Source organism: Bactrocera dorsalis, chromosome 3, assembly GCF_023373825.1.
Source record: "Bactrocera dorsalis isolate Fly_Bdor chromosome 3, ASM2337382v1, whole genome shotgun sequence".
In the NCBI taxonomy this organism is placed as follows: domain Eukaryota; kingdom Metazoa; phylum Arthropoda; class Insecta; order Diptera; family Tephritidae; genus Bactrocera; species Bactrocera dorsalis.
This window is the reverse complement of record NC_064305.1, coordinates 87,073,033-87,091,632: the sequence shown is the minus strand read 5'-3', so window position 1 is coordinate 87,091,632 and position 18,600 is coordinate 87,073,033. Positions and strand designations below refer to the sequence as shown.

At 37.0% G+C, this 18,600-nt stretch overlaps 1 protein-coding gene across 2 annotated transcripts in view; it reads left to right on the top strand.

Annotated features, from left to right (window-relative positions):
- Nucleotides 1-731: 731 nt before the first annotated feature.
- LOC105229714 (cyclic nucleotide-gated cation channel beta-1) overlaps nucleotides 732-18,600 on the top strand; it is a 93,326-nt gene continuing 75,457 nt past the window's right edge. For both annotated transcript variants that reach the window (XM_049453710.1, XM_049453709.1), the window contains exons 1-3: nucleotides 732-1,400; nucleotides 2,917-3,259; nucleotides 4,693-5,699. In XM_049453710.1, coding sequence (XP_049309667.1) covers nucleotides 866-1,400; nucleotides 2,917-3,259; nucleotides 4,693-5,699 — 1,885 coding nt within the window. In that variant the 5' untranslated portion in view covers nucleotides 732-865. The remainder of the gene's footprint in view (nucleotides 1,401-2,916; nucleotides 3,260-4,692; nucleotides 5,700-18,600) is intronic.

Here is an 18,600-nt window from a genome sequence, read left to right as displayed (position 1 = left end):
AAAAAAACAAAAAATTTAATTATGCTTAGTGAAGCCCACTGTACACCTGTTCCCAACTTGCTTGCACCCACCTAGTACACCATATGATTTTGTTGTACCGTTATTACTTTGTTACTGTGATTACCTTACACCTAATTGTAGATAGAGTATTCGTGCTTAGCAGAAACCAAATAACTGAATTATTGAGTAACCATTTCACCTGTCGTGTACATCTATCTAGTTCTCTCTCTCTCTTTCTTTATCTTTCTCTCCTTTTCACGGTCTTACGAAATCTCACTATGTATGGTTCAACAACTTCAACGTCATTGCACTACCTTGTAAACGTAATCCCTTCGTATTTCTATACAAACGCGCTCATGTGTGCCCACCCGCCTCTCTGCCCGCCCACTTTTGCTTGTACCTACTCCGTTTGCACCAAATAATACCATTTATCGCTACCCAAAACTACTCGTCCATATTTTATTATGCAACAAACATGATTACGACAACAACAATAACAACAACAACTATACCATATAACAACTAAATAGACTTACCACCAACTTCACCAATTTCCGGTTATTTTCATAGTCACAACGACGAGCAACGGATCTTAGATGCGGACGAACCGGAAGCAAGTGGTCAAGCGACGTCGAAGTGGCAGCGCCATACACATAAGCTGGGCAAGCCGAAGCACGCTCACTTGACGACAACAACAGCAGCAGCAACAACAACAATAGAAGCAATAACAACGGATGCAGATAATCAAGCGGCAACCGGAAACTCGGAGCGCTCAGCCCCACACACAAGCAAAGCGAAAGCAATTAAAAGTAAAACTAAAAGAGTGATATTCAAAGCCAAAACTGCATCGATCCGACGCTTAAAAATGAGCAACAATATTGTTGGCAAAAACATTGGTGGCACTGGTGGTATGAACATTGGCAGTGGTGCTGGCGCGGGACCCTCTTCGCATTTACAGCCACGCAATTATTTTTCACTCAATCGACAGCCGCAAAACTCGCAAAGACCGCGTGCCAGCTTTCCCGAGATAATGCAGCCACGTCTCTCACTGAACGGTACTTTGCGGCATTTGGTGCCATCGCCACGTCCACTCTACCGGGATCATAGTTCGCGCTCCATACAACCGCTAACGGCGAACGAGCAGCAAATGGCCGAATTAGATGGTAGTTTCTATGGCAACACGCTGGGTTGCTTCAGTACAGGCGGCAGCGGTGGTAGTGGTAATAGAGGCGGTGCTATGGGTGCGGGTGGTAGTCGCAGCGGCTTTGGTGGTGGTGGCGAAAGTAATACGGGATTTCACACAACTGAGTTATCGATTACGCCGACTCTAACGGGCGATGAGCAATATATCGATTTAGGTAGCCTGCGTCGCTTCTCGATCGATCGCCAGAGCTTTCTTGGTAAGCGTTGTAATCATTTTAGTGTGTTGGGGTGTTTAGCTGAAAGCTGGGTGGTCTAAACGCATTCACTCATCATACTCATAAGCATTTCCCTGCATTTGTTGTGTGATAAATATTGAAGAGCTTTCATTGGAAAGCTTTCATTAAGCTCAAAGTTCATTTCACGCATACAATTTAAAAACAATAAGGCTTACATATATTTTTCATATTATTGTTTCACTTCAAATATTTAAACATATTCATATACTATCCTCTTTCTTTATGTTCTTAAAAACTATATTTTAAGAGCATTTTTCTTCAAATTTTAGTATAATTATACTGCAAAAAGAGTATGGAGAGTTTGTAACACTTAAAAATAAAGTCAGAGACCCTAAAAAGTGTATATATAAATACTCTGCATGAGGAGCTTAGTCTATTCGTCTGTTTGTATGTTCGTTTGTATATATGAGAACTAGTCGCTCGGTTTTCAAAATATTGTGACGAAATTTTCCACACAGTTTTTTCTCCCAGAGTTAGTGGGAATCGCCGATATTCTCATACAATATAATATAGCTGTCCTTGTTTGAACTGAGGCATTAAAAACAAATTCTTGAAGATTCCAAGTGTAGCCAGGTCCTTTTCCTGGCCTTTACAACGGAATGGAGGTCTTCCTCTTCCTTCACTTCCTTCTGCGTCAACTTCTCTGAGAGCTATAGTGCTTTCATCCACTCGGACCACATGATCTGGCTTCTCTTAATTCAGTGAACATCAAACGGGGTGTCTCTCATCCGAGGATGTTTTGTTCTTTTTACTAGGGGTGTTTTTCTACGAGGCGGGTCCCAAACCCAGCACACAACCCTTGGAAGGAATGTTTCGCCTTCTCAATTTAACCCACCTTCAAACGGATGTTTTTGGCTACGCAGAGTATACTTAGTCTAAGACCGGACGTCGTGAGCTGTAAGCCATATGTAAAAGATTCGATTCTGGCCACTTCCAAGTTCCGAGAACTTCCCTCCCTTTGAGAACTTCTATTAGTGGCCCCATCCTCCAGATATATTTGACAATATATCTTCACGAAATTCGGCTCGAATTATTGTCCAAGACAGCAGTACAACATTTGAAGAAATTAAATTGTAATTGTATTATGTATCATTTCTTTTCGTTTAATTTAGTTCCATAAGTATTTCGGATATACCTTAATTGAGGCAATTAGTAAATTGTCTACACTAATCGACACAATTAAGCGGCTGTCTGAATAGCCTATTCCTTCATATATTTGGTTTTATTCACTTTTTCTTCGTCTCATAAAATTCATAGCAATTCGAATAATCTGTTTTACTACTTCATAAGTCATTTTAACCCTATTCACATCACTCTAATAACCATATACCCGTAATATAATAAAAAAAATCAAATCCATCCTTCATAAACCCAAACACTTCGCCTGGAAAATTTTCAACACAGCGAAATTTTATTATTAAAATTTATTAAATTTTCTATGACTAATCGAACACTGTGTGTCTCCTTACACTTACAGATCTCGGATCGAAATTTAGCATGCCACAGCCGAAATTCGGTCAGAGTGTCTCACAGCAAGGTTTCTTTACATCACACGACAGCCTCGCCACACCATGCGCATCACGTGCCTCCAATCCACATGTGGCCACTGTAAGCACTGCCTCCGAAATGGATTTACTGCACAGCAGCAACAAACAGCGTCGCAAGTCTCGCGGCCGCCTGAAAACGATGTCCGGCGAGCAACCGTTACTCGATTCGTGGCAACGCTCAGCGACGGCGCGCAGTTCACAAGACAACACATTGGCCGGCGGTTTGGCGGGGAGTAATCAATTTAGCGGGAATTTCTGCAACGGCACTGATAGGTGAGCCATACATTACAAGTTTAATTGTGTTATTAATTATGTATAAATATATATATATGTATGTGGGTATACATATTTTGTTTGGAATACGGTTATCCGAAAGTATTTCGATACCGCAATTCGAAAATGTATCTTTTACCTACAATTTGTGCGGAAGTTCATTGTCAGTGATATCGAAAATTGTCTCTCTTTCTCATTGCTTCTATCCCATCTCATTGTATATGCATACATACATATATACTTGATTGAGATGTTCACCCGAGGCGAATAATAATATAAATTCAATGTTACATACTTACGCTCTTATTCAATCACTTAACGTTTCACTATGTTGCTAGAGAGGCAACAAATTGGCGTAACTGTCAATTTATGTTGCTAAGGCATCACACAACTCAAGCTCTTATACGATGTCAAGAAGCGGCAAACCAACCCCTTAGGAAATGTGCGCAATATGCAAATCATTCTACAATTGTATGAGAAAATATTTTTCCAGATTTTGGTTAAGGTTTTATATCAGTCTGTTCCAAATAGACTAACTTGAAGTTCCGTCACTGTTTAGCAAGGTCACAAACCAATTTCAGTAGTGTCAATAGATGACGCCAACGCTACTCTCATAAGTAAATGGGTTAAGAAAGGTCAAACTAGGTGGGAGCTACTATACAAGAATGAAAAATGTTGTTTTGACGAGTTTTCCTGACACTACATTTTTTGTAAAAATTTGTATATTTTTTTTGGAGAAACAAAAACAAATAATAAAATATCTTAAAACCAGATCATCGTAAAGTCATTAGTGGGGCCTAATAAGCGGCTATTGTTTTCATTTCCTGTATATTTTGTATTTTCGAACAAGATCTGAATCACTGATTCGAAACACACACCTACTGAACCCATCCGGATTCAGTGTGATGCTTAAGAGAGCGTCTTGCAGTTTGAGGAAAATAGTTCAACTCTACATTTTTATGCCATGACATATTTATAACTTGCTCATCCACTTCCTCCAACTCAATAGTAATGCTAAGCATGCAATTTGCATTCCAATATTTTAGTGCGGCGCACTAAATCCACTATAAATTTATAGCTTCTATTCACTTACCACTTTTATATAGAAAAATCGATACGACTTCACATAACATAGTAAACATAAAAACATACCTACTAATATAGAGGAGTTAGTATGTTAGTATATACAAATATGTAACACGTCCTCACATTCGCTGCGAATACATGGAACTAAAGGCTTAACTAAAAACCCATGAAAGCTTTAACGTTCAATAAAGCTTAACTCACAGGTGAATGTGTGAGGGTAATTTAAAATGCACTGAATTTCAATGAAAGCTCACATTAATAGCTTTCCAGCGTATACACAATTAATAATTCAATTTTGTTTTTTTCTCTTTCTCTCTCTCACACTCTCACACTCTCTCGTTTTGCAGATATCCCCGCTCACGTTCCGGTACCTCAACGACCACTGCCCCGCCGCATAGCGGCCCCTCACAATCGCATCAATCGTCGCATCAGCTACACCATTCGGCGTCGGTGTCGCATGCGCACCATCAACCGTCACATGCATCACATTTATCATCTACACAACAACAACAGTCCGCAGCATCACATCATCAGCAGCAACCACATCGAACCGCCTCGCAACGATTTCGTGCCGCCACTGCCTCGCGTAAATTCCACTTTGTGTTCGATCCAGCGGGGCGTCTATGCTACTACTGGTCCATGGTTGTATCATTAGCGTTCCTCTATAATTTCTGGGTGATAATCTATCGTTTCGCCTTTCAAGAGATCAATCGACGTACGATTGCCATTTGGTTTTGTCTCGATTATTTCTCCGATTTTTTATATCTCATAGATATATTCTTTCACTTTCGTACCGGTTACTTGGAGGATGGTGTATTACAAACCGATGCGACAAAATTGCGACAACACTATATGAATTCGACAACATTCTACATTGACTGCCTATGTTTGCTGCCATTGGATTTTTTATATCTATCAATCGGATTCAATTCGATATTGCGTTCATTTCGTTTGGTGAAAATCTATAGATTTTGGGCATTTATGGATCGTACCGAACGACATACAAACTATCCGAACTTATTTCGTTCGACAGCGTTGATACACTACCTACTTGTGATATTCCATTGGAACGGATGTCTGTATCATATTATACATAAGAACAATGGATTCGGTTCGAGAAATTGGGTCTATCATGACTCCGAATCGGCCGATGTAGTTAAACAATATTTACAAAGTTATTATTGGTGTACGTTAGCTTTAACGACGATCGGGGATTTGCCGAAGCCCAGATCGAAGGGTGAATACGTCTTTGTGATATTACAATTGCTATTCGGACTGATGCTGTTCGCGACGGTGTTGGGTCATGTGGCGAACATTGTAACGTCGGTGAGTGCGGCACGCAAGGAATTTCAAGGTGAGTACATCAATGTATTTTTCTAATATCAATAAATATAAATTAATTATTTATATATTTACTTGGCGTGAAATATAAAATTTCAAAATTTTATTGTCAATACCATGGTGCCGGCAGTTAATTGGGGTACAAAGCTGATTGGTTTTCACTATATTCTAGTATTTTTTTCAATCCTTTACACTTTTGCCGTCGTATCTTAATTCACTGAAATATGTATGTCAATGTTGTCGTTGCTAATTCGTAAAGAACCATAAATTTTCTGCAGAACCTTTCTCTGAAAATTCATAAGCCGACTCATCAGATGTTTTGTCATCATCCATGCCTTTGCACCATATAAAAGAACGGAAATGATTAGTGACTTGTAAAATTTGGTCTCTGTTCGTCGAGAGAGGACTTTACTTGTCAATTGCTTGACGTTGTTGTTGGTGTTAATACTGGTTCCAAGATAGATGAAATTATCTGGCTGGTTGAGTGACTCCCAAAGATTGGAGACCTAATCTGAAGTCTAAGACAATTAAATGGTACTATTTTATGAAGAGAAATCTGGCTTCACAGACCTCACATAAACATTAAGTACCTAATCAACTATAAGCCGGATGAAAATTGCAACAAACTTTACTTGAACGAAATAAAAACTCGCGTTCGCTTAACAAAACCAACAGCAAAATGTGTGTGTATATTTCTATTTCCATTTGAACTTACAAAATGGAGGTTGAAGGGTTATTCTCCCTCTTATAAATAAATACCAAAGCTTAGCCGTGGATGGAGCAGCTATTTGACATAGTGATAAGACTGCTAACTATGCTGACGATTGGATATGAAATTTGGAGCGTCAGCGTTCGCCTTGGTAGGGGAAATCAAAGCAAATTCCATAATCTATAAGTCAAAATATACATAAGCATTAACAGCAGCAGCAACAACAGTGATAACAGCAACAACAATGGCGATAACCATAAGTTACATTGATGTGCCACGGCTACGGCAACGGCAATCTCAGCGCGATGCTTAAAAGGCGTGTTAACGCCATACAAGCTCTCAGCTAAATGCTTGTACATAAATAAATGAATGACTGCACAACGGTATGACTGAGCAACTGAGCGTATATGTATATGTATAGTAGGTAGGCTAGAATGAGGATAACGCCCTCAAGCGAATGGGTATTGAAATCTTAATTCCACTTGACTTCATTGTCGCTTGGTAATACCGAGCAATAAGAAGAACAAGAAATTAACAACAAGAGAGCACAGTCAAAGTGCATGCTACGACTAGAGCAGCACAAGTGGTTGGATAATAGAGCAACCGAAGAATTGAAGTGAAGTCGGGTATTAAATAGAGGAGCGGAGGTACACAACAGCTGATAGTAGCGCCAAATGTTCAAAGCAACGAGGAGGAGGGGAAGAATCGCGGAGAACGCTTAAAGCTTGAAGCTTTCATTCATGCTAACGGTGTGAGGGTTGCGATAGTAGCTAGGATAATGGCGGGGTTAAAATATATACATATACATATATACATAGACTTACAATTTGATGTATCTATATGGATATTATGAGGCAAAGCAGTGGCTATAAAATATGAATATTGCTGTCATGAAACTAACTGGCGATACTGGCGCCTATTTCAGCTTTGATGCTTTCACCGTTATCAGTCGGTGAGTGAATGAAAGCTACTGACTTTCAATGCTAGCAACGACGACGATGATGTCGACGAATTTCCAGTTGAATAAGAATGCAGATACAGTGCCGTTTTGCCAGTTGATTTTCATTAAGCTCATTTGAAGTTCAATCAAAAGAAACAAAATTATAAAGAAGTAAGGAGGTGTTGAGGTAGGGCGCGGTTCTTGTTTTTTCTAAATTTGTCTGAACTAAGGGCATGTGAAATATTTTTGGGTAGCCGTGAAATTTTGTAATAACAAATGTGATCCATATACATATGTCAAAGAATTAAGACACTCCTTTCCGCGATGCGGATGTTAGAGAAAGATTCATCAATTTCCCTTTTATGATTTCATATGTTTAAAAAAGTAATACTTCTTGATTTCCTTCAGATTTACATTACAGTCAATGTCTACAACGTAACATCGTAATCAAAACATTATATGGGGTTCATGCATTTTCGGAACTTACTTTGCGTGTTTAGTGTTATTAGTCAAGCTGGTTTTGAGATAGAAATTTTTAGCTATTCGTTGGCTGTACCACGCCCATCGTCCAATATTTGAACCACTGAATTTTTGTAGTTGTTATATTTAAGATTTTTCCTCCTTTTACACTTTTGCTCGATTTGCTAGTGAATATTAGGTACCGCAAGAGCTCACTTTTGACAAAAAACAGGGACGATGTTTCATAGCAGTACTTGGAGTTGTTCCAGAGTAATAAACCCGAGTTTTTATATCGATATGTGAAAATGGATAAAACATGGCTCCACCATTTCACTCCGATATTCAATCGACAGTTATTCGAGTGAACTGCATACAATAAATTTGCTCGAAAGCGTGGAAAAATGCAAAAGTTAGCTGGCAAGGTTAGCGCGTCTATATTTTAAGATGTGCATGGAATAATTTTTATTGACTACCTTGAAAAGGGAAGAACCATCAACAGCGACCATAACATAGGATTGTTTGAAGGAGGAAATCGCCCAAATACGGCTACTTTTAAAGAAAAGGAAATTGCTGTTTCGCCAAGACTATGTACCGTATCACAAGTCAGCGAAGTATGGCAAAAATCAAAGTGCCTGATTTTTCAGTTGCTAACGCGTGCAAAGTATTCCCCAGATATGGAGGCTATTTCTTGTTCTCAGATCTCAAAGAAATGCTCGCTGGGAAGAAGTTTTCAGCGAACGAACAGGTGATTGCCGAAACTGAGGCCTATTTGGAAGCAAAGGATAAATCGTTCTACAAAAATGTTATCAAAAGGTTGGAGGGTTGCTATAATCAATATATGTATCACTTTATAAAGGAACAATGTTGAATAAAAAAAAAACGAATTTGCAAAAATATTTTCTTTACAATGGTAGGCCGAACATATGGAACACTTCGCAATTATAAAAAGTGTATAAAAAATGTTAAGTCATATTTCACTAAAAAGAAAAAATTATAGAAAAATTCTTCAATGACTGTAAAATTGTGCTTAAGGCAAACATTACTCAACGAAAAGCACTTATCATTAAAGAAAGATAAATACGGCGAGCAATAAAATTTTTAACTAACAAATTGTATAAAGTTAAATCATAAACATAGAAAACTATTTTCAATAACGATTTAAAAACGAAATTCAGGAAATATATGTGTACATCTATGAGAAAAACATAATAAGTGTCGAATGTTCCGAGAATACTCGTTGTTGGTGTACAGCTATGACGAGTACTTAAACAGCACAATCACAAAGCAATTTGAGAAGTTTTTTGGTACGAAGTCCTATCTCTATTATTGGAAAGTGGAAAAAATATTTTCGTATTTCTAATTAAACTTCAAGTTATTTTTTTTGTATTTTTAATAATAAGTAAATAAACAATTCTTCTATTTTTTTTTTTAATTTCAAAATACAGCGAATTAATTCATTATTTTCACCCATTTTTGAACAGCTTTTTTTCAACTTCCCCGATTTTTTTCTTTTTTAATTTTTTCTAAACTTAACTTTAGTTTCTATATTGTTAAATATTTCTTAAAAATATAAATAAATAATGTCCCAATAAAAGGAAATGAAAGGAACAGAAGCCACCAATATTAATCATAACAAATTTCACATTTTTCTATTAATCAAAACCTCGAAAAACTGGACAACGTCCACTCCAGAGGCCAGTCTTCACCACCATGATATATTATTATCTGCGGTCTATTTGACAAATGTTCTCTTAACCGTTATTAACTACTTATAAATATTGTACAACATGTAAAAACTATTAAAAACGATTACACGATGGCGCAGACTTTGCGAAAATAAATCAAATTTAATAGGCAAAAGTTTCCATTTAAGTAGGTGCGAGTAGATTTATTGAATAGTTAAGTTGAGGCAAGTGATATCTAAGTGCGGGAGCGAGTACATCATAAATATTGGCGAGCCAAGCAGAAGGCTATGAATAAATCGAAGCTTGATAGAGGAGGAAAGTTTCCACAAAAAAGTTATGAGACGTTGGCTGCAAATGAATTATGTTGCCCACACACTACAACCACCACAGCACTTACATACTTGTATATCAAAGTGAACCGCAAGCATAAGTGCACAACGGGCGCACGTGCTACGCATGCCCCACCGCCGTAAAGGTGCTTTGTCACTTAAAGTATCATTAAGTCTAATCGGATGGTAATTTGGCACTTCATTGCGGGTAAACACAAACTCAAAAAGCTGAAGGCGTTGCTGAACTGAAGTGCGCAGAAATCTTTTTTCTGCTGACAAGCAGGTTATTTTGGGGCGTATTTTCGTTGGAGAAATGTGCACCGTTGTCATAATGAGCAACTTGAAATTAATTCAAAATCACGTTTCAGCTATTAATTCGACAACAATTTACTCACACAAACAAACACACACACATGTTCACAAATATCTGCGAGGTGAGGTTAGTGTACAAGGTTGATTGCAGGTTGCTCAAGATAAACTATAAACCACTGCAGAGTACATTGCGTGGTAAATGGTATATGTATGTACACTCACACACATTCATATATATCAGTGTTTGTGTATTGTAATTCTTCGTAACTTCTCACACCCTCTCACTCTTTCTGTTGAATTTGCTTTGCGCATAAAACGACATAAGTCTTATTTTCGGGATTTTATCTTATCTTCGTATTGCTTTCCTCCTTCGTACATCTTTCATCTTAGTCAGCCCCAATCATTTTAAATTACGTAAAGATACATACATATGTAGAACATGGTGGCCGGGTCATGACAATATCGTTTTGACTCGAAATTCTCGATTTAGTACGCGAGCGTTATGAAGGGGAACATTGTCTTGGAATTGGTCTAAAGAAATGACTTAATTTTGGAAAGACGGAATCCAACAATGTTTTGAAGGCATCGCCTTTCATCTTCTGACCGATAAAAATCAAGTCAATTGCTCCATAAAATGGCACAGAGAAAAACAGAAATTCTTGTAAAAATTTAAATTTTCCCAAAAAATGTCCCTAAGGGATATTTTTCGAAATAAAAAATTCGTATAGTTAAAAGCTTTGTAAAGTAAAAATAATTGTTATTGTTGCGAAAGCAGACGACAACGAAATTTCCCACAAAAATAACACGTAAAAAAATATTTTTCCATTAAATTTTGAACTGTTTAAGAAATAAAACAGGAATTTTTGTAAAAAGTAAAATTTCCCAAAAAATGTACTTTAGGGATATTTTTCCAAATAAAAAATTCGTATAGTTTAAAGCTTTTTAAAGTGAAAAAATTGTTAGTACTACGAAAACAGACGAGAACGAAATTTCCCATAACTATAACGTGTAAAAAAATATTTTTTCATTAAATTTTGAAATGTTTAAGAAATAAAACACGAATTCTTGCAAAACTTTAAAATTCCCAAAAAATGTACTTTAGGGATATTTTTCCAAATCGAAAATTCGTTTAGTTTAAAGCGTAGCTCATTCAGAGGGGTTTTTTCATGATTTTTAGATGCTTTAGGAAAAAACACAGTCCACGTCATGTATTCTAAATCCGATTGTTCAGATAATGCTTAGTGTTCTCGATATACATCTGGTTGTTTTAAATATCTATCAAGAGTCCTGAAGCTGCGTTTGATCTATTAGACAATTCCGCTAGCATTTTTCCAATCTTCAAAGCACTTAAAAAAGTAATTCTTTGTGATCTTGTTGAGCTTTCCCTTCGTTGCAGTTTTTATCTGCTCATTCGTAGGGTAGCGTCGTCTTTTTATGGACTTCTTCGGTTTTAGAAGTAAAAAAGTCATAGAGGCCCAGGTTTGGCGAATATGGCGGGCTGCGACATTATTAATATGTTGTTTTTGGCCGAATATTCGCACACAAGCAGCGATGTGTGAGTAGAGATATTTCAATAGTCAATTTGGACCAACGATATTCGTGCTTTTCTTTAAGGTAGCTTCACCATATGTCACAGTCTTACTTAAGCCACTTAATTTTGTTTTTCGAACAAAATTTTTTCCACATTCTTTAGTACATTTTTTGAAAAAACAAGAATATGATGCAAAACAGCTATCAGACATCAACTAAACAATCAAAATGATAGACCTTATCATAAGTAATCATCAAAAAAGTTAAAAAAAAAATTTAAAAAATATTTAATTTTAAATACTCTTATGACATTTGGGTTTTGTTGGGCAAAGCTTTTCTCTTAATTATTAAAGGTTCAAGTATTTTCTGTTTCCTTTACTTTGATTGCTCTAAATATTTTATTATATTTTTACGAAAATATGTGATTTACGGTATGCACAACTTATTTTGGTACTAATTAAATAGTATCCCATTGGCTACTCAACCTACTGTCAGTCTTCTTTCTACTAGTTTGATGCACACACACAATGATAAAAGTCTTGTCACCATATTGAACCAATGTGTGCGCCATGAGTGACGCTGATGACTGCTGTTGTTAAATACATTAGAAAATGTTGTTTTTGCAATTGTTTTTGAATGATTTCAGTTGTCAAATGTTGACACAACAAGCGGCTGGCTTTCAAAAAGTTATAAAAATACGTTTAACTGCTGGCTAGCACGCAGACATACGCTCAAAAATTCACAAAAATTTAGCAGAAATGTACACTTATAAAAATATTTTTTTTTTTTTTTGCAATTTAAATTTGGTTTGCCATGCCTTGGCGACCCGTTGTTGCTATCGTCATGCTTGTTGAACAGTGATTTTTAAATATATGGTATTATATTCGTTTTTTTGTTGTTGTCGCTATTTTTCAAACTTTTTCGCTAATAGCACACTCGAACAGGCACAGCGAATGTTTGTGACAAGCAGAGAAATAGCGGAAATCACACAAATATGGATAGCTTTCATGAGTGCTTAGTGACCAAACAGCGAACCAACACTTTGTGAGTTGATATATGGCATTTGTGCATTACTTTGCATACATTTAGGCGCTGAAGTGTTAAATGTGTGCATAAGTATCTAAGTATTTCTGAGCCTGATTTAGTTTACAAAAATGTGCAGAATTTTGAATTAAAGTTTTTTTTTAATTTGTATACACTTCCAATTGCCCTACATGGCGTATGAGTGGCATTTCTTAAATATGAAGGGAACAACTGTTACCCAGCGAAAGGATGCAAGCATTTTAATAGTAGCAATGCACGCATATTAACACTCAGTCTTAAAAGTAACTCTACAAAGACTTATGTTTATTCTAAATTCTAACAACAACAACAGAACAAGTCCTATAAATCTTGCTTGTGATGCAAGCAAGGGTTTGAAATTTCATTTCGAATTAACTATGCGCACCAACCGCCTTTTTGAAGCGACAAAACTGTCAAGTTTGTTCTCACACCCGCCCTGTCAGATAACTGAAGTGCCATTCATTCACTAAACCCCCGTTATATAATATTAAGCATTTCATACACGTTTTTGTGACACATTTATTTTCGGACATTTAAATTTATTTATGAGTCATTTATCTGTTTCTGTTTCTGTTTGTGCTTCTGTTGCTGTTGCTGTCACTGTCTGTCTATCCTTTTTCTCAAAGCCAAACAACCGAAACAACAACAAAAGTAACCTTATATAACATACATGTTTATTTATCGTTTGATTACATTTTCATGGGCCTTTTAATAATTTGCATAGTTTTGAGTTTTCAGCAATTGACAGCACTGAAAGTAAGCATTGCCCAAGTGTCAAAACTAAAGAAGCACAAAAACAAATATACACATAGTCACACGCAGTTAACAAAATAATCATAATGCGATTTTATGGACTGGAATTTATAAACTAAAAGCATTTCATTGCGCATGAATAATATTTGAGTCGCATTTAAATGAGAAATGAAATGCCAATAAATATTTATCTTAGTGCTTATATGTATGAGGGTTTTACTGCATTTGATCGACTTTGTTCAAGCAATATTTTCCGATTGTTAAATGTTTAATTTTTGTCTTGCCTTTGTCTGTGATTAGTCCAAATATTTATCAGTTTGTGAAAAAATGACGTAAAATTTTATTTTCGCCACCGAAAATGCAAAACAACGTATCATCAAAAAACCGAAATTTAGTTTTTTATTGCTTAAGATTCATTGCATCATATTACGTATATGTAACACAAAATTTTCAGCTTATGCGGTCAGATATAACCGATAGATAACCAATACATAACCAATAGATAACCAATATAATAACCATTTAATAACCATTTTATAACCAATACTCAAATTTTGTGCCAATATTTCTATTTATATACATAACCACTTAATAACCATTTTATAACCAAAACTAAATTTTGTTTCATATCTATTTACAATCGTTTTTCCGCTTATCAACTTATGAAAAGTGATGTTACGTTATTTTAGATTTTAGGTGACGATTTATAGTCTGCTAGTAAATTGTATAATTTACGAACAGCAGTCAATAATATTTATTTAATAGCATTTCTACCAACTTTGATTACATCTTTTTATATCTTTGCTTTTCAGCACTTATTCCTCAAAGGAAAAAGCCTCGTATACTATATATTAGCTTTCTCGTCATATTCTCTATAGTCCGAGTGCAAAAGAAATGTATGCCATTTAAATAGTTGATGATTTGTTAATATAACCTCAACTTTTTATGCCGATTACGCATAATTTCCCTGTGGAAACTAACATGTGTCGTATCCGTTATTAGATATTTATATCCCCAACTGTTGTTGTTGTTGTTGTTGCGCACGCTTTGCTTTTTTATGAGCATGTTATTGCAATCAGCTGGCTTGTTGCTGTTGTTGTTCTATGACTTGCTACTTAGTGCGGTGCTGCTGCCGGTTTGCCGCTAAGCGTGCTTGTGGCGGATTTGCATGCCAAACTATTCACTTGACATATTTTTTCCAAATCATCCCACACACACGCATACGCACATACAAACGCGTTGTCATTTAACCATCAATCACTTCATTTATTCATTCGTCCGTTCGCTTGTTTGTTGTTCGGACGGTTGGTTGGCTGGTCGCTGGGGTGGCAGTGGTGCAGAAACTACCCAAACAAACTAACAAACAAATTATCATAAAATATTTAGCATAAGCTATTCATCATCATCTGTTTTTGCGCCATTTTGCTTGTCACTTTCTTCTCTGCGTCTCGGTTGACCCGCGCTGCGTCCCGTCATTTGACTCACTCAATTTGTATTTGCATAAATATTATCGAGCTGTGGTGGCCCGCTTGTCGCTTGCCGACAGAAACTGCACTAATAAAATGGGGATAATGCTGATATTCCTTCTGCTGTTTTGCATATATTTTCCCCTCACTGAACTCACTAAATTGCTTCAATTTGCCCTTTCCTCACTTAAGTGCGCACATCCCTTAATGCGCGCTTGTGCGAACTGGCTCTGGCTTATGCTCGTTTTCTTTTCAATTTTCTCCTTATCCCGGTTAAGTAAATATGTTCTCAACATTTACTAACGAGTCACGCGTTTGCAGTTTGTCCCTTGTACGCCTCGATACGCAAATCATTTCGAAATGTCATTAATAACTCGAATTAAATTGAAGTTGAACACTTGTTACCTGCTGCTGTCATGTGATGTCCCTTTAACTGCTAATAGCCTTTATTTACATATGTAACGCTTAGGTTGAAGACATCACACTTGTTACTTTATTTTCTATTTTATGGGGATTGCACAAATAATTTGTTTGTTATTGATGTGTGTCCCCAAGAGAGTTGAACTAAGTACATTTGGTGCTCTCGAATCTATAAGTTGGGGACTTCCAATTTATTACTCAAAAAAGAAGTTTTTGGATATGACTTCCAAAAACTAGGTCGAGTTATGGAAACCACAGTTTTTTTTCATCTCTCTTTAAAGGTATTAACAATTTATTGTGTTCACTAAGAAAATTCGTTTTAAGTGCACTTTCAACACAATATTTTCATTGCGGAAAACCTTTTATGAAATTATACATTCTCCATTTTGGTCCAATATCTGCATTTGGGCAAGAGATTGATTCCACGCTAATAAAATGTTTGATTCTTGTAGGCAAAAACTGGTCCGATTGCTTGTTGACATCCAGATTTGAGATCAAAGGAAGGGGTTCTCTTTTGAGGCTATTGTTCCGTTTCCATTAGGTCTTTTTTACGTGGCGAGTCCCAAACTTAGCGCACAAATCTGGGGAAGGATGGTTCGTCTTCTCACTTTAGCTCGCTTTCAAACAGATGTTCTTTGGCTAGCCAGAGGATACCTGGTCTAAGGCCGATAGTCGTGAGCTGTTTGAGCCGTATGTTAAGAATCGTTTCCAATCACTCCCAAGTGAATGGCAATCAGAGAACTTTTCTCATTTTCATGAAATTCTACACATGATTCCATCCTCCCTCAGTCAGGATCGGGAAAAACTTCTCCTATCCGATCGATACCAGCGAAGTTTCAGACAAGCGAAGTTACGACGACACTGACATAGTTCAGTGAATCAAAAGACAGCGGCTACGCTGTCTAGGCCATGTTGTCCGAATGGAGGAAAATACTCCAGCTCTGAAAGTATTCGACGCAGTACCCGCCGCGGGAAGCAGGGGAAGAGAGGAGATCGAAACAAGTAATAGTCCGAACGTGCAAAGTCTGGCGATTATGTGTGATGTGGTGGCACCAACTGGAAACAATTTCAAGGGGAGCATAACTTGAAGACCAAATCACTTTGAGATAAATAACTTTGGAAATTTTTAATTCATTTAGGCACTGTGTCAGCCTATTTTGTTTTCGAAAAAGCGAAAATTGTGTGCCAATCAAATGTAGATATTTTAAGACCGGCCGCATGTGCACAGGGTAAATCAATGTCAATCAAATCAAATCTTTGGCTAAAAATAAAAGGGACTGTGGACTGTGGCGAAGGCTTTACTTGACATAAGAAGCATTAAAATGCCATATTTCATGCAATTCAAAAAAATCGCCCTTCACAAAGAGCCAAGATTCAAGAGGCTTAAGCGCACTCCAGCACAAAGCGATTGCAGAAGGAGACACAAATAGTAAAAATTAAAAGCACACAGCATACCAAACTATGAACTAGCCGCTGCTAACAACGACTGACTTACCGACAGCAGCGGTCAGCAGAGCTGCCACAGTCCACAAAGTGCATGCCGTACTTACTTATTCATGAAAGTATTAAGCATTCCCTTAAGTACCAAAGTATGTGTGCTTGTGTGCCTGTGAGATGGTGGCCCAAACTCGCTCTGACGGCAAAGGAAATGCCACAGCTGCAAGAATCTACGAACAAATGTATATGTATGTGTGTTTGTGCATATAAATTGAGCGTTTCACATGTATGGTATGCGTCATTGTGCTTGCTTATGTGCGTCAGACAATTGTAGTTGTCTTTGTAATCACCTACTTACTTACTTACACACCACTTACTCATTTATGAAAACTCACCAATGATTTGTGGTGAGTCAAGCCAGCGCCTTGAAGGCATTTTGTCACCCCAGACGCAGCGCGTACAATTGATTCGGCTTAACTGGCGAGTAAACAATGTGTATGTGTGTGTGTGTGCATGCATGTATGTATTTGTAGTATGCAGATGGTTGCAAATCATTTACCTACATTTTGCATGTGTAAAATAGTCTCCAGTTACCGTTTATCGCTGTGGTTTCCGACGCTTCCTCACTTCAGCGCCAGACAAGCGTCGAGGAGCGGAGCGACAAGGACGATTAAGTGACAGTGAGGCTGTACATATTGTGACATGTTGTTGTGGTTACTGTTATTGTTGGTGATGCTGGTTGTTATTATTGTTGTTGTTGTTGTTGCTGGTGCTTGTGTAACACAGACAGAAAATTGATTGAATCATAATGTTGATGCTTAAACACAGCTGGTGGCAGTGCGGTTAACAGTGCAGTAGCAGTGAATCTGAATATATTTATTACGTCACACATTAACATGCCACTCATACGCAGTGGTGTTGCAAGTAGTTCATATGCTTTCTGCTGGCTAACTTGAATTTTTTCACTAAAATATGAGTGTTGTAATATGCGAGTTTGAAAGAGTTTCGAAAAAAATTGAAAAAAATATTAAAATTTTTTTTTTAATTTTTTCTTATTTTTTTTTAATTAAAATAATTTTTCTCTGGGGCAATTAGTGTGCGGTGCATGTAAAATGTACCGCAGATGCCATATTGGTTCACAGCAAATGCAAATTATAGTAAAATATGTTAAAATATTGCCAACAATGTAAACAAAAACAAAAAAGTCAACAACAATAACAACATCAACACTTGCCAAGAATTTATAAAGTTAATTACCGTAGCATTAAATTACTAAACGAACCGGAAAACAATTAAAAAATGACTCAATTTACGCCAGTGCCAATGTATGGAGGTTATTTTTGTTATTGCTGCTATGCTGTTGATAGATATTGGCTGTTGCTGTTTGGGCCACAACAAACCGACCATGTCCTGCGGCACTTGCCGCACTGTTGGTGTTTTTTATGCCACACATTCTTTTTCATTACTCGCACCTACACACACATACATATGTACATGACATACACCGGCATGTGTATGTGTGTACAGTTAGCTCGTCTGTAGCAGCCACACGCGTGTAGCCAGCTTGCAAATGAGTTGTTGTGGCAAATTGCATTCCTTTTGTTGTAGTTAAGTATTTTTGGATTTCACATAAATTTTAAGAGCTGCTTGTGTGTGCGTGTGTGTATGTGGATTTCAGTGTGAAATTTCATTGCTGTACCGTATGTTGCATAAACATCAAAATGCAATTATGTTTGTTCGTTTGCCGGCGTTTGGTGTGGCGCAGCGCGCTTTCGTAGGTTTGCAATTGGTAAATGAGTATAATGGGTGGTT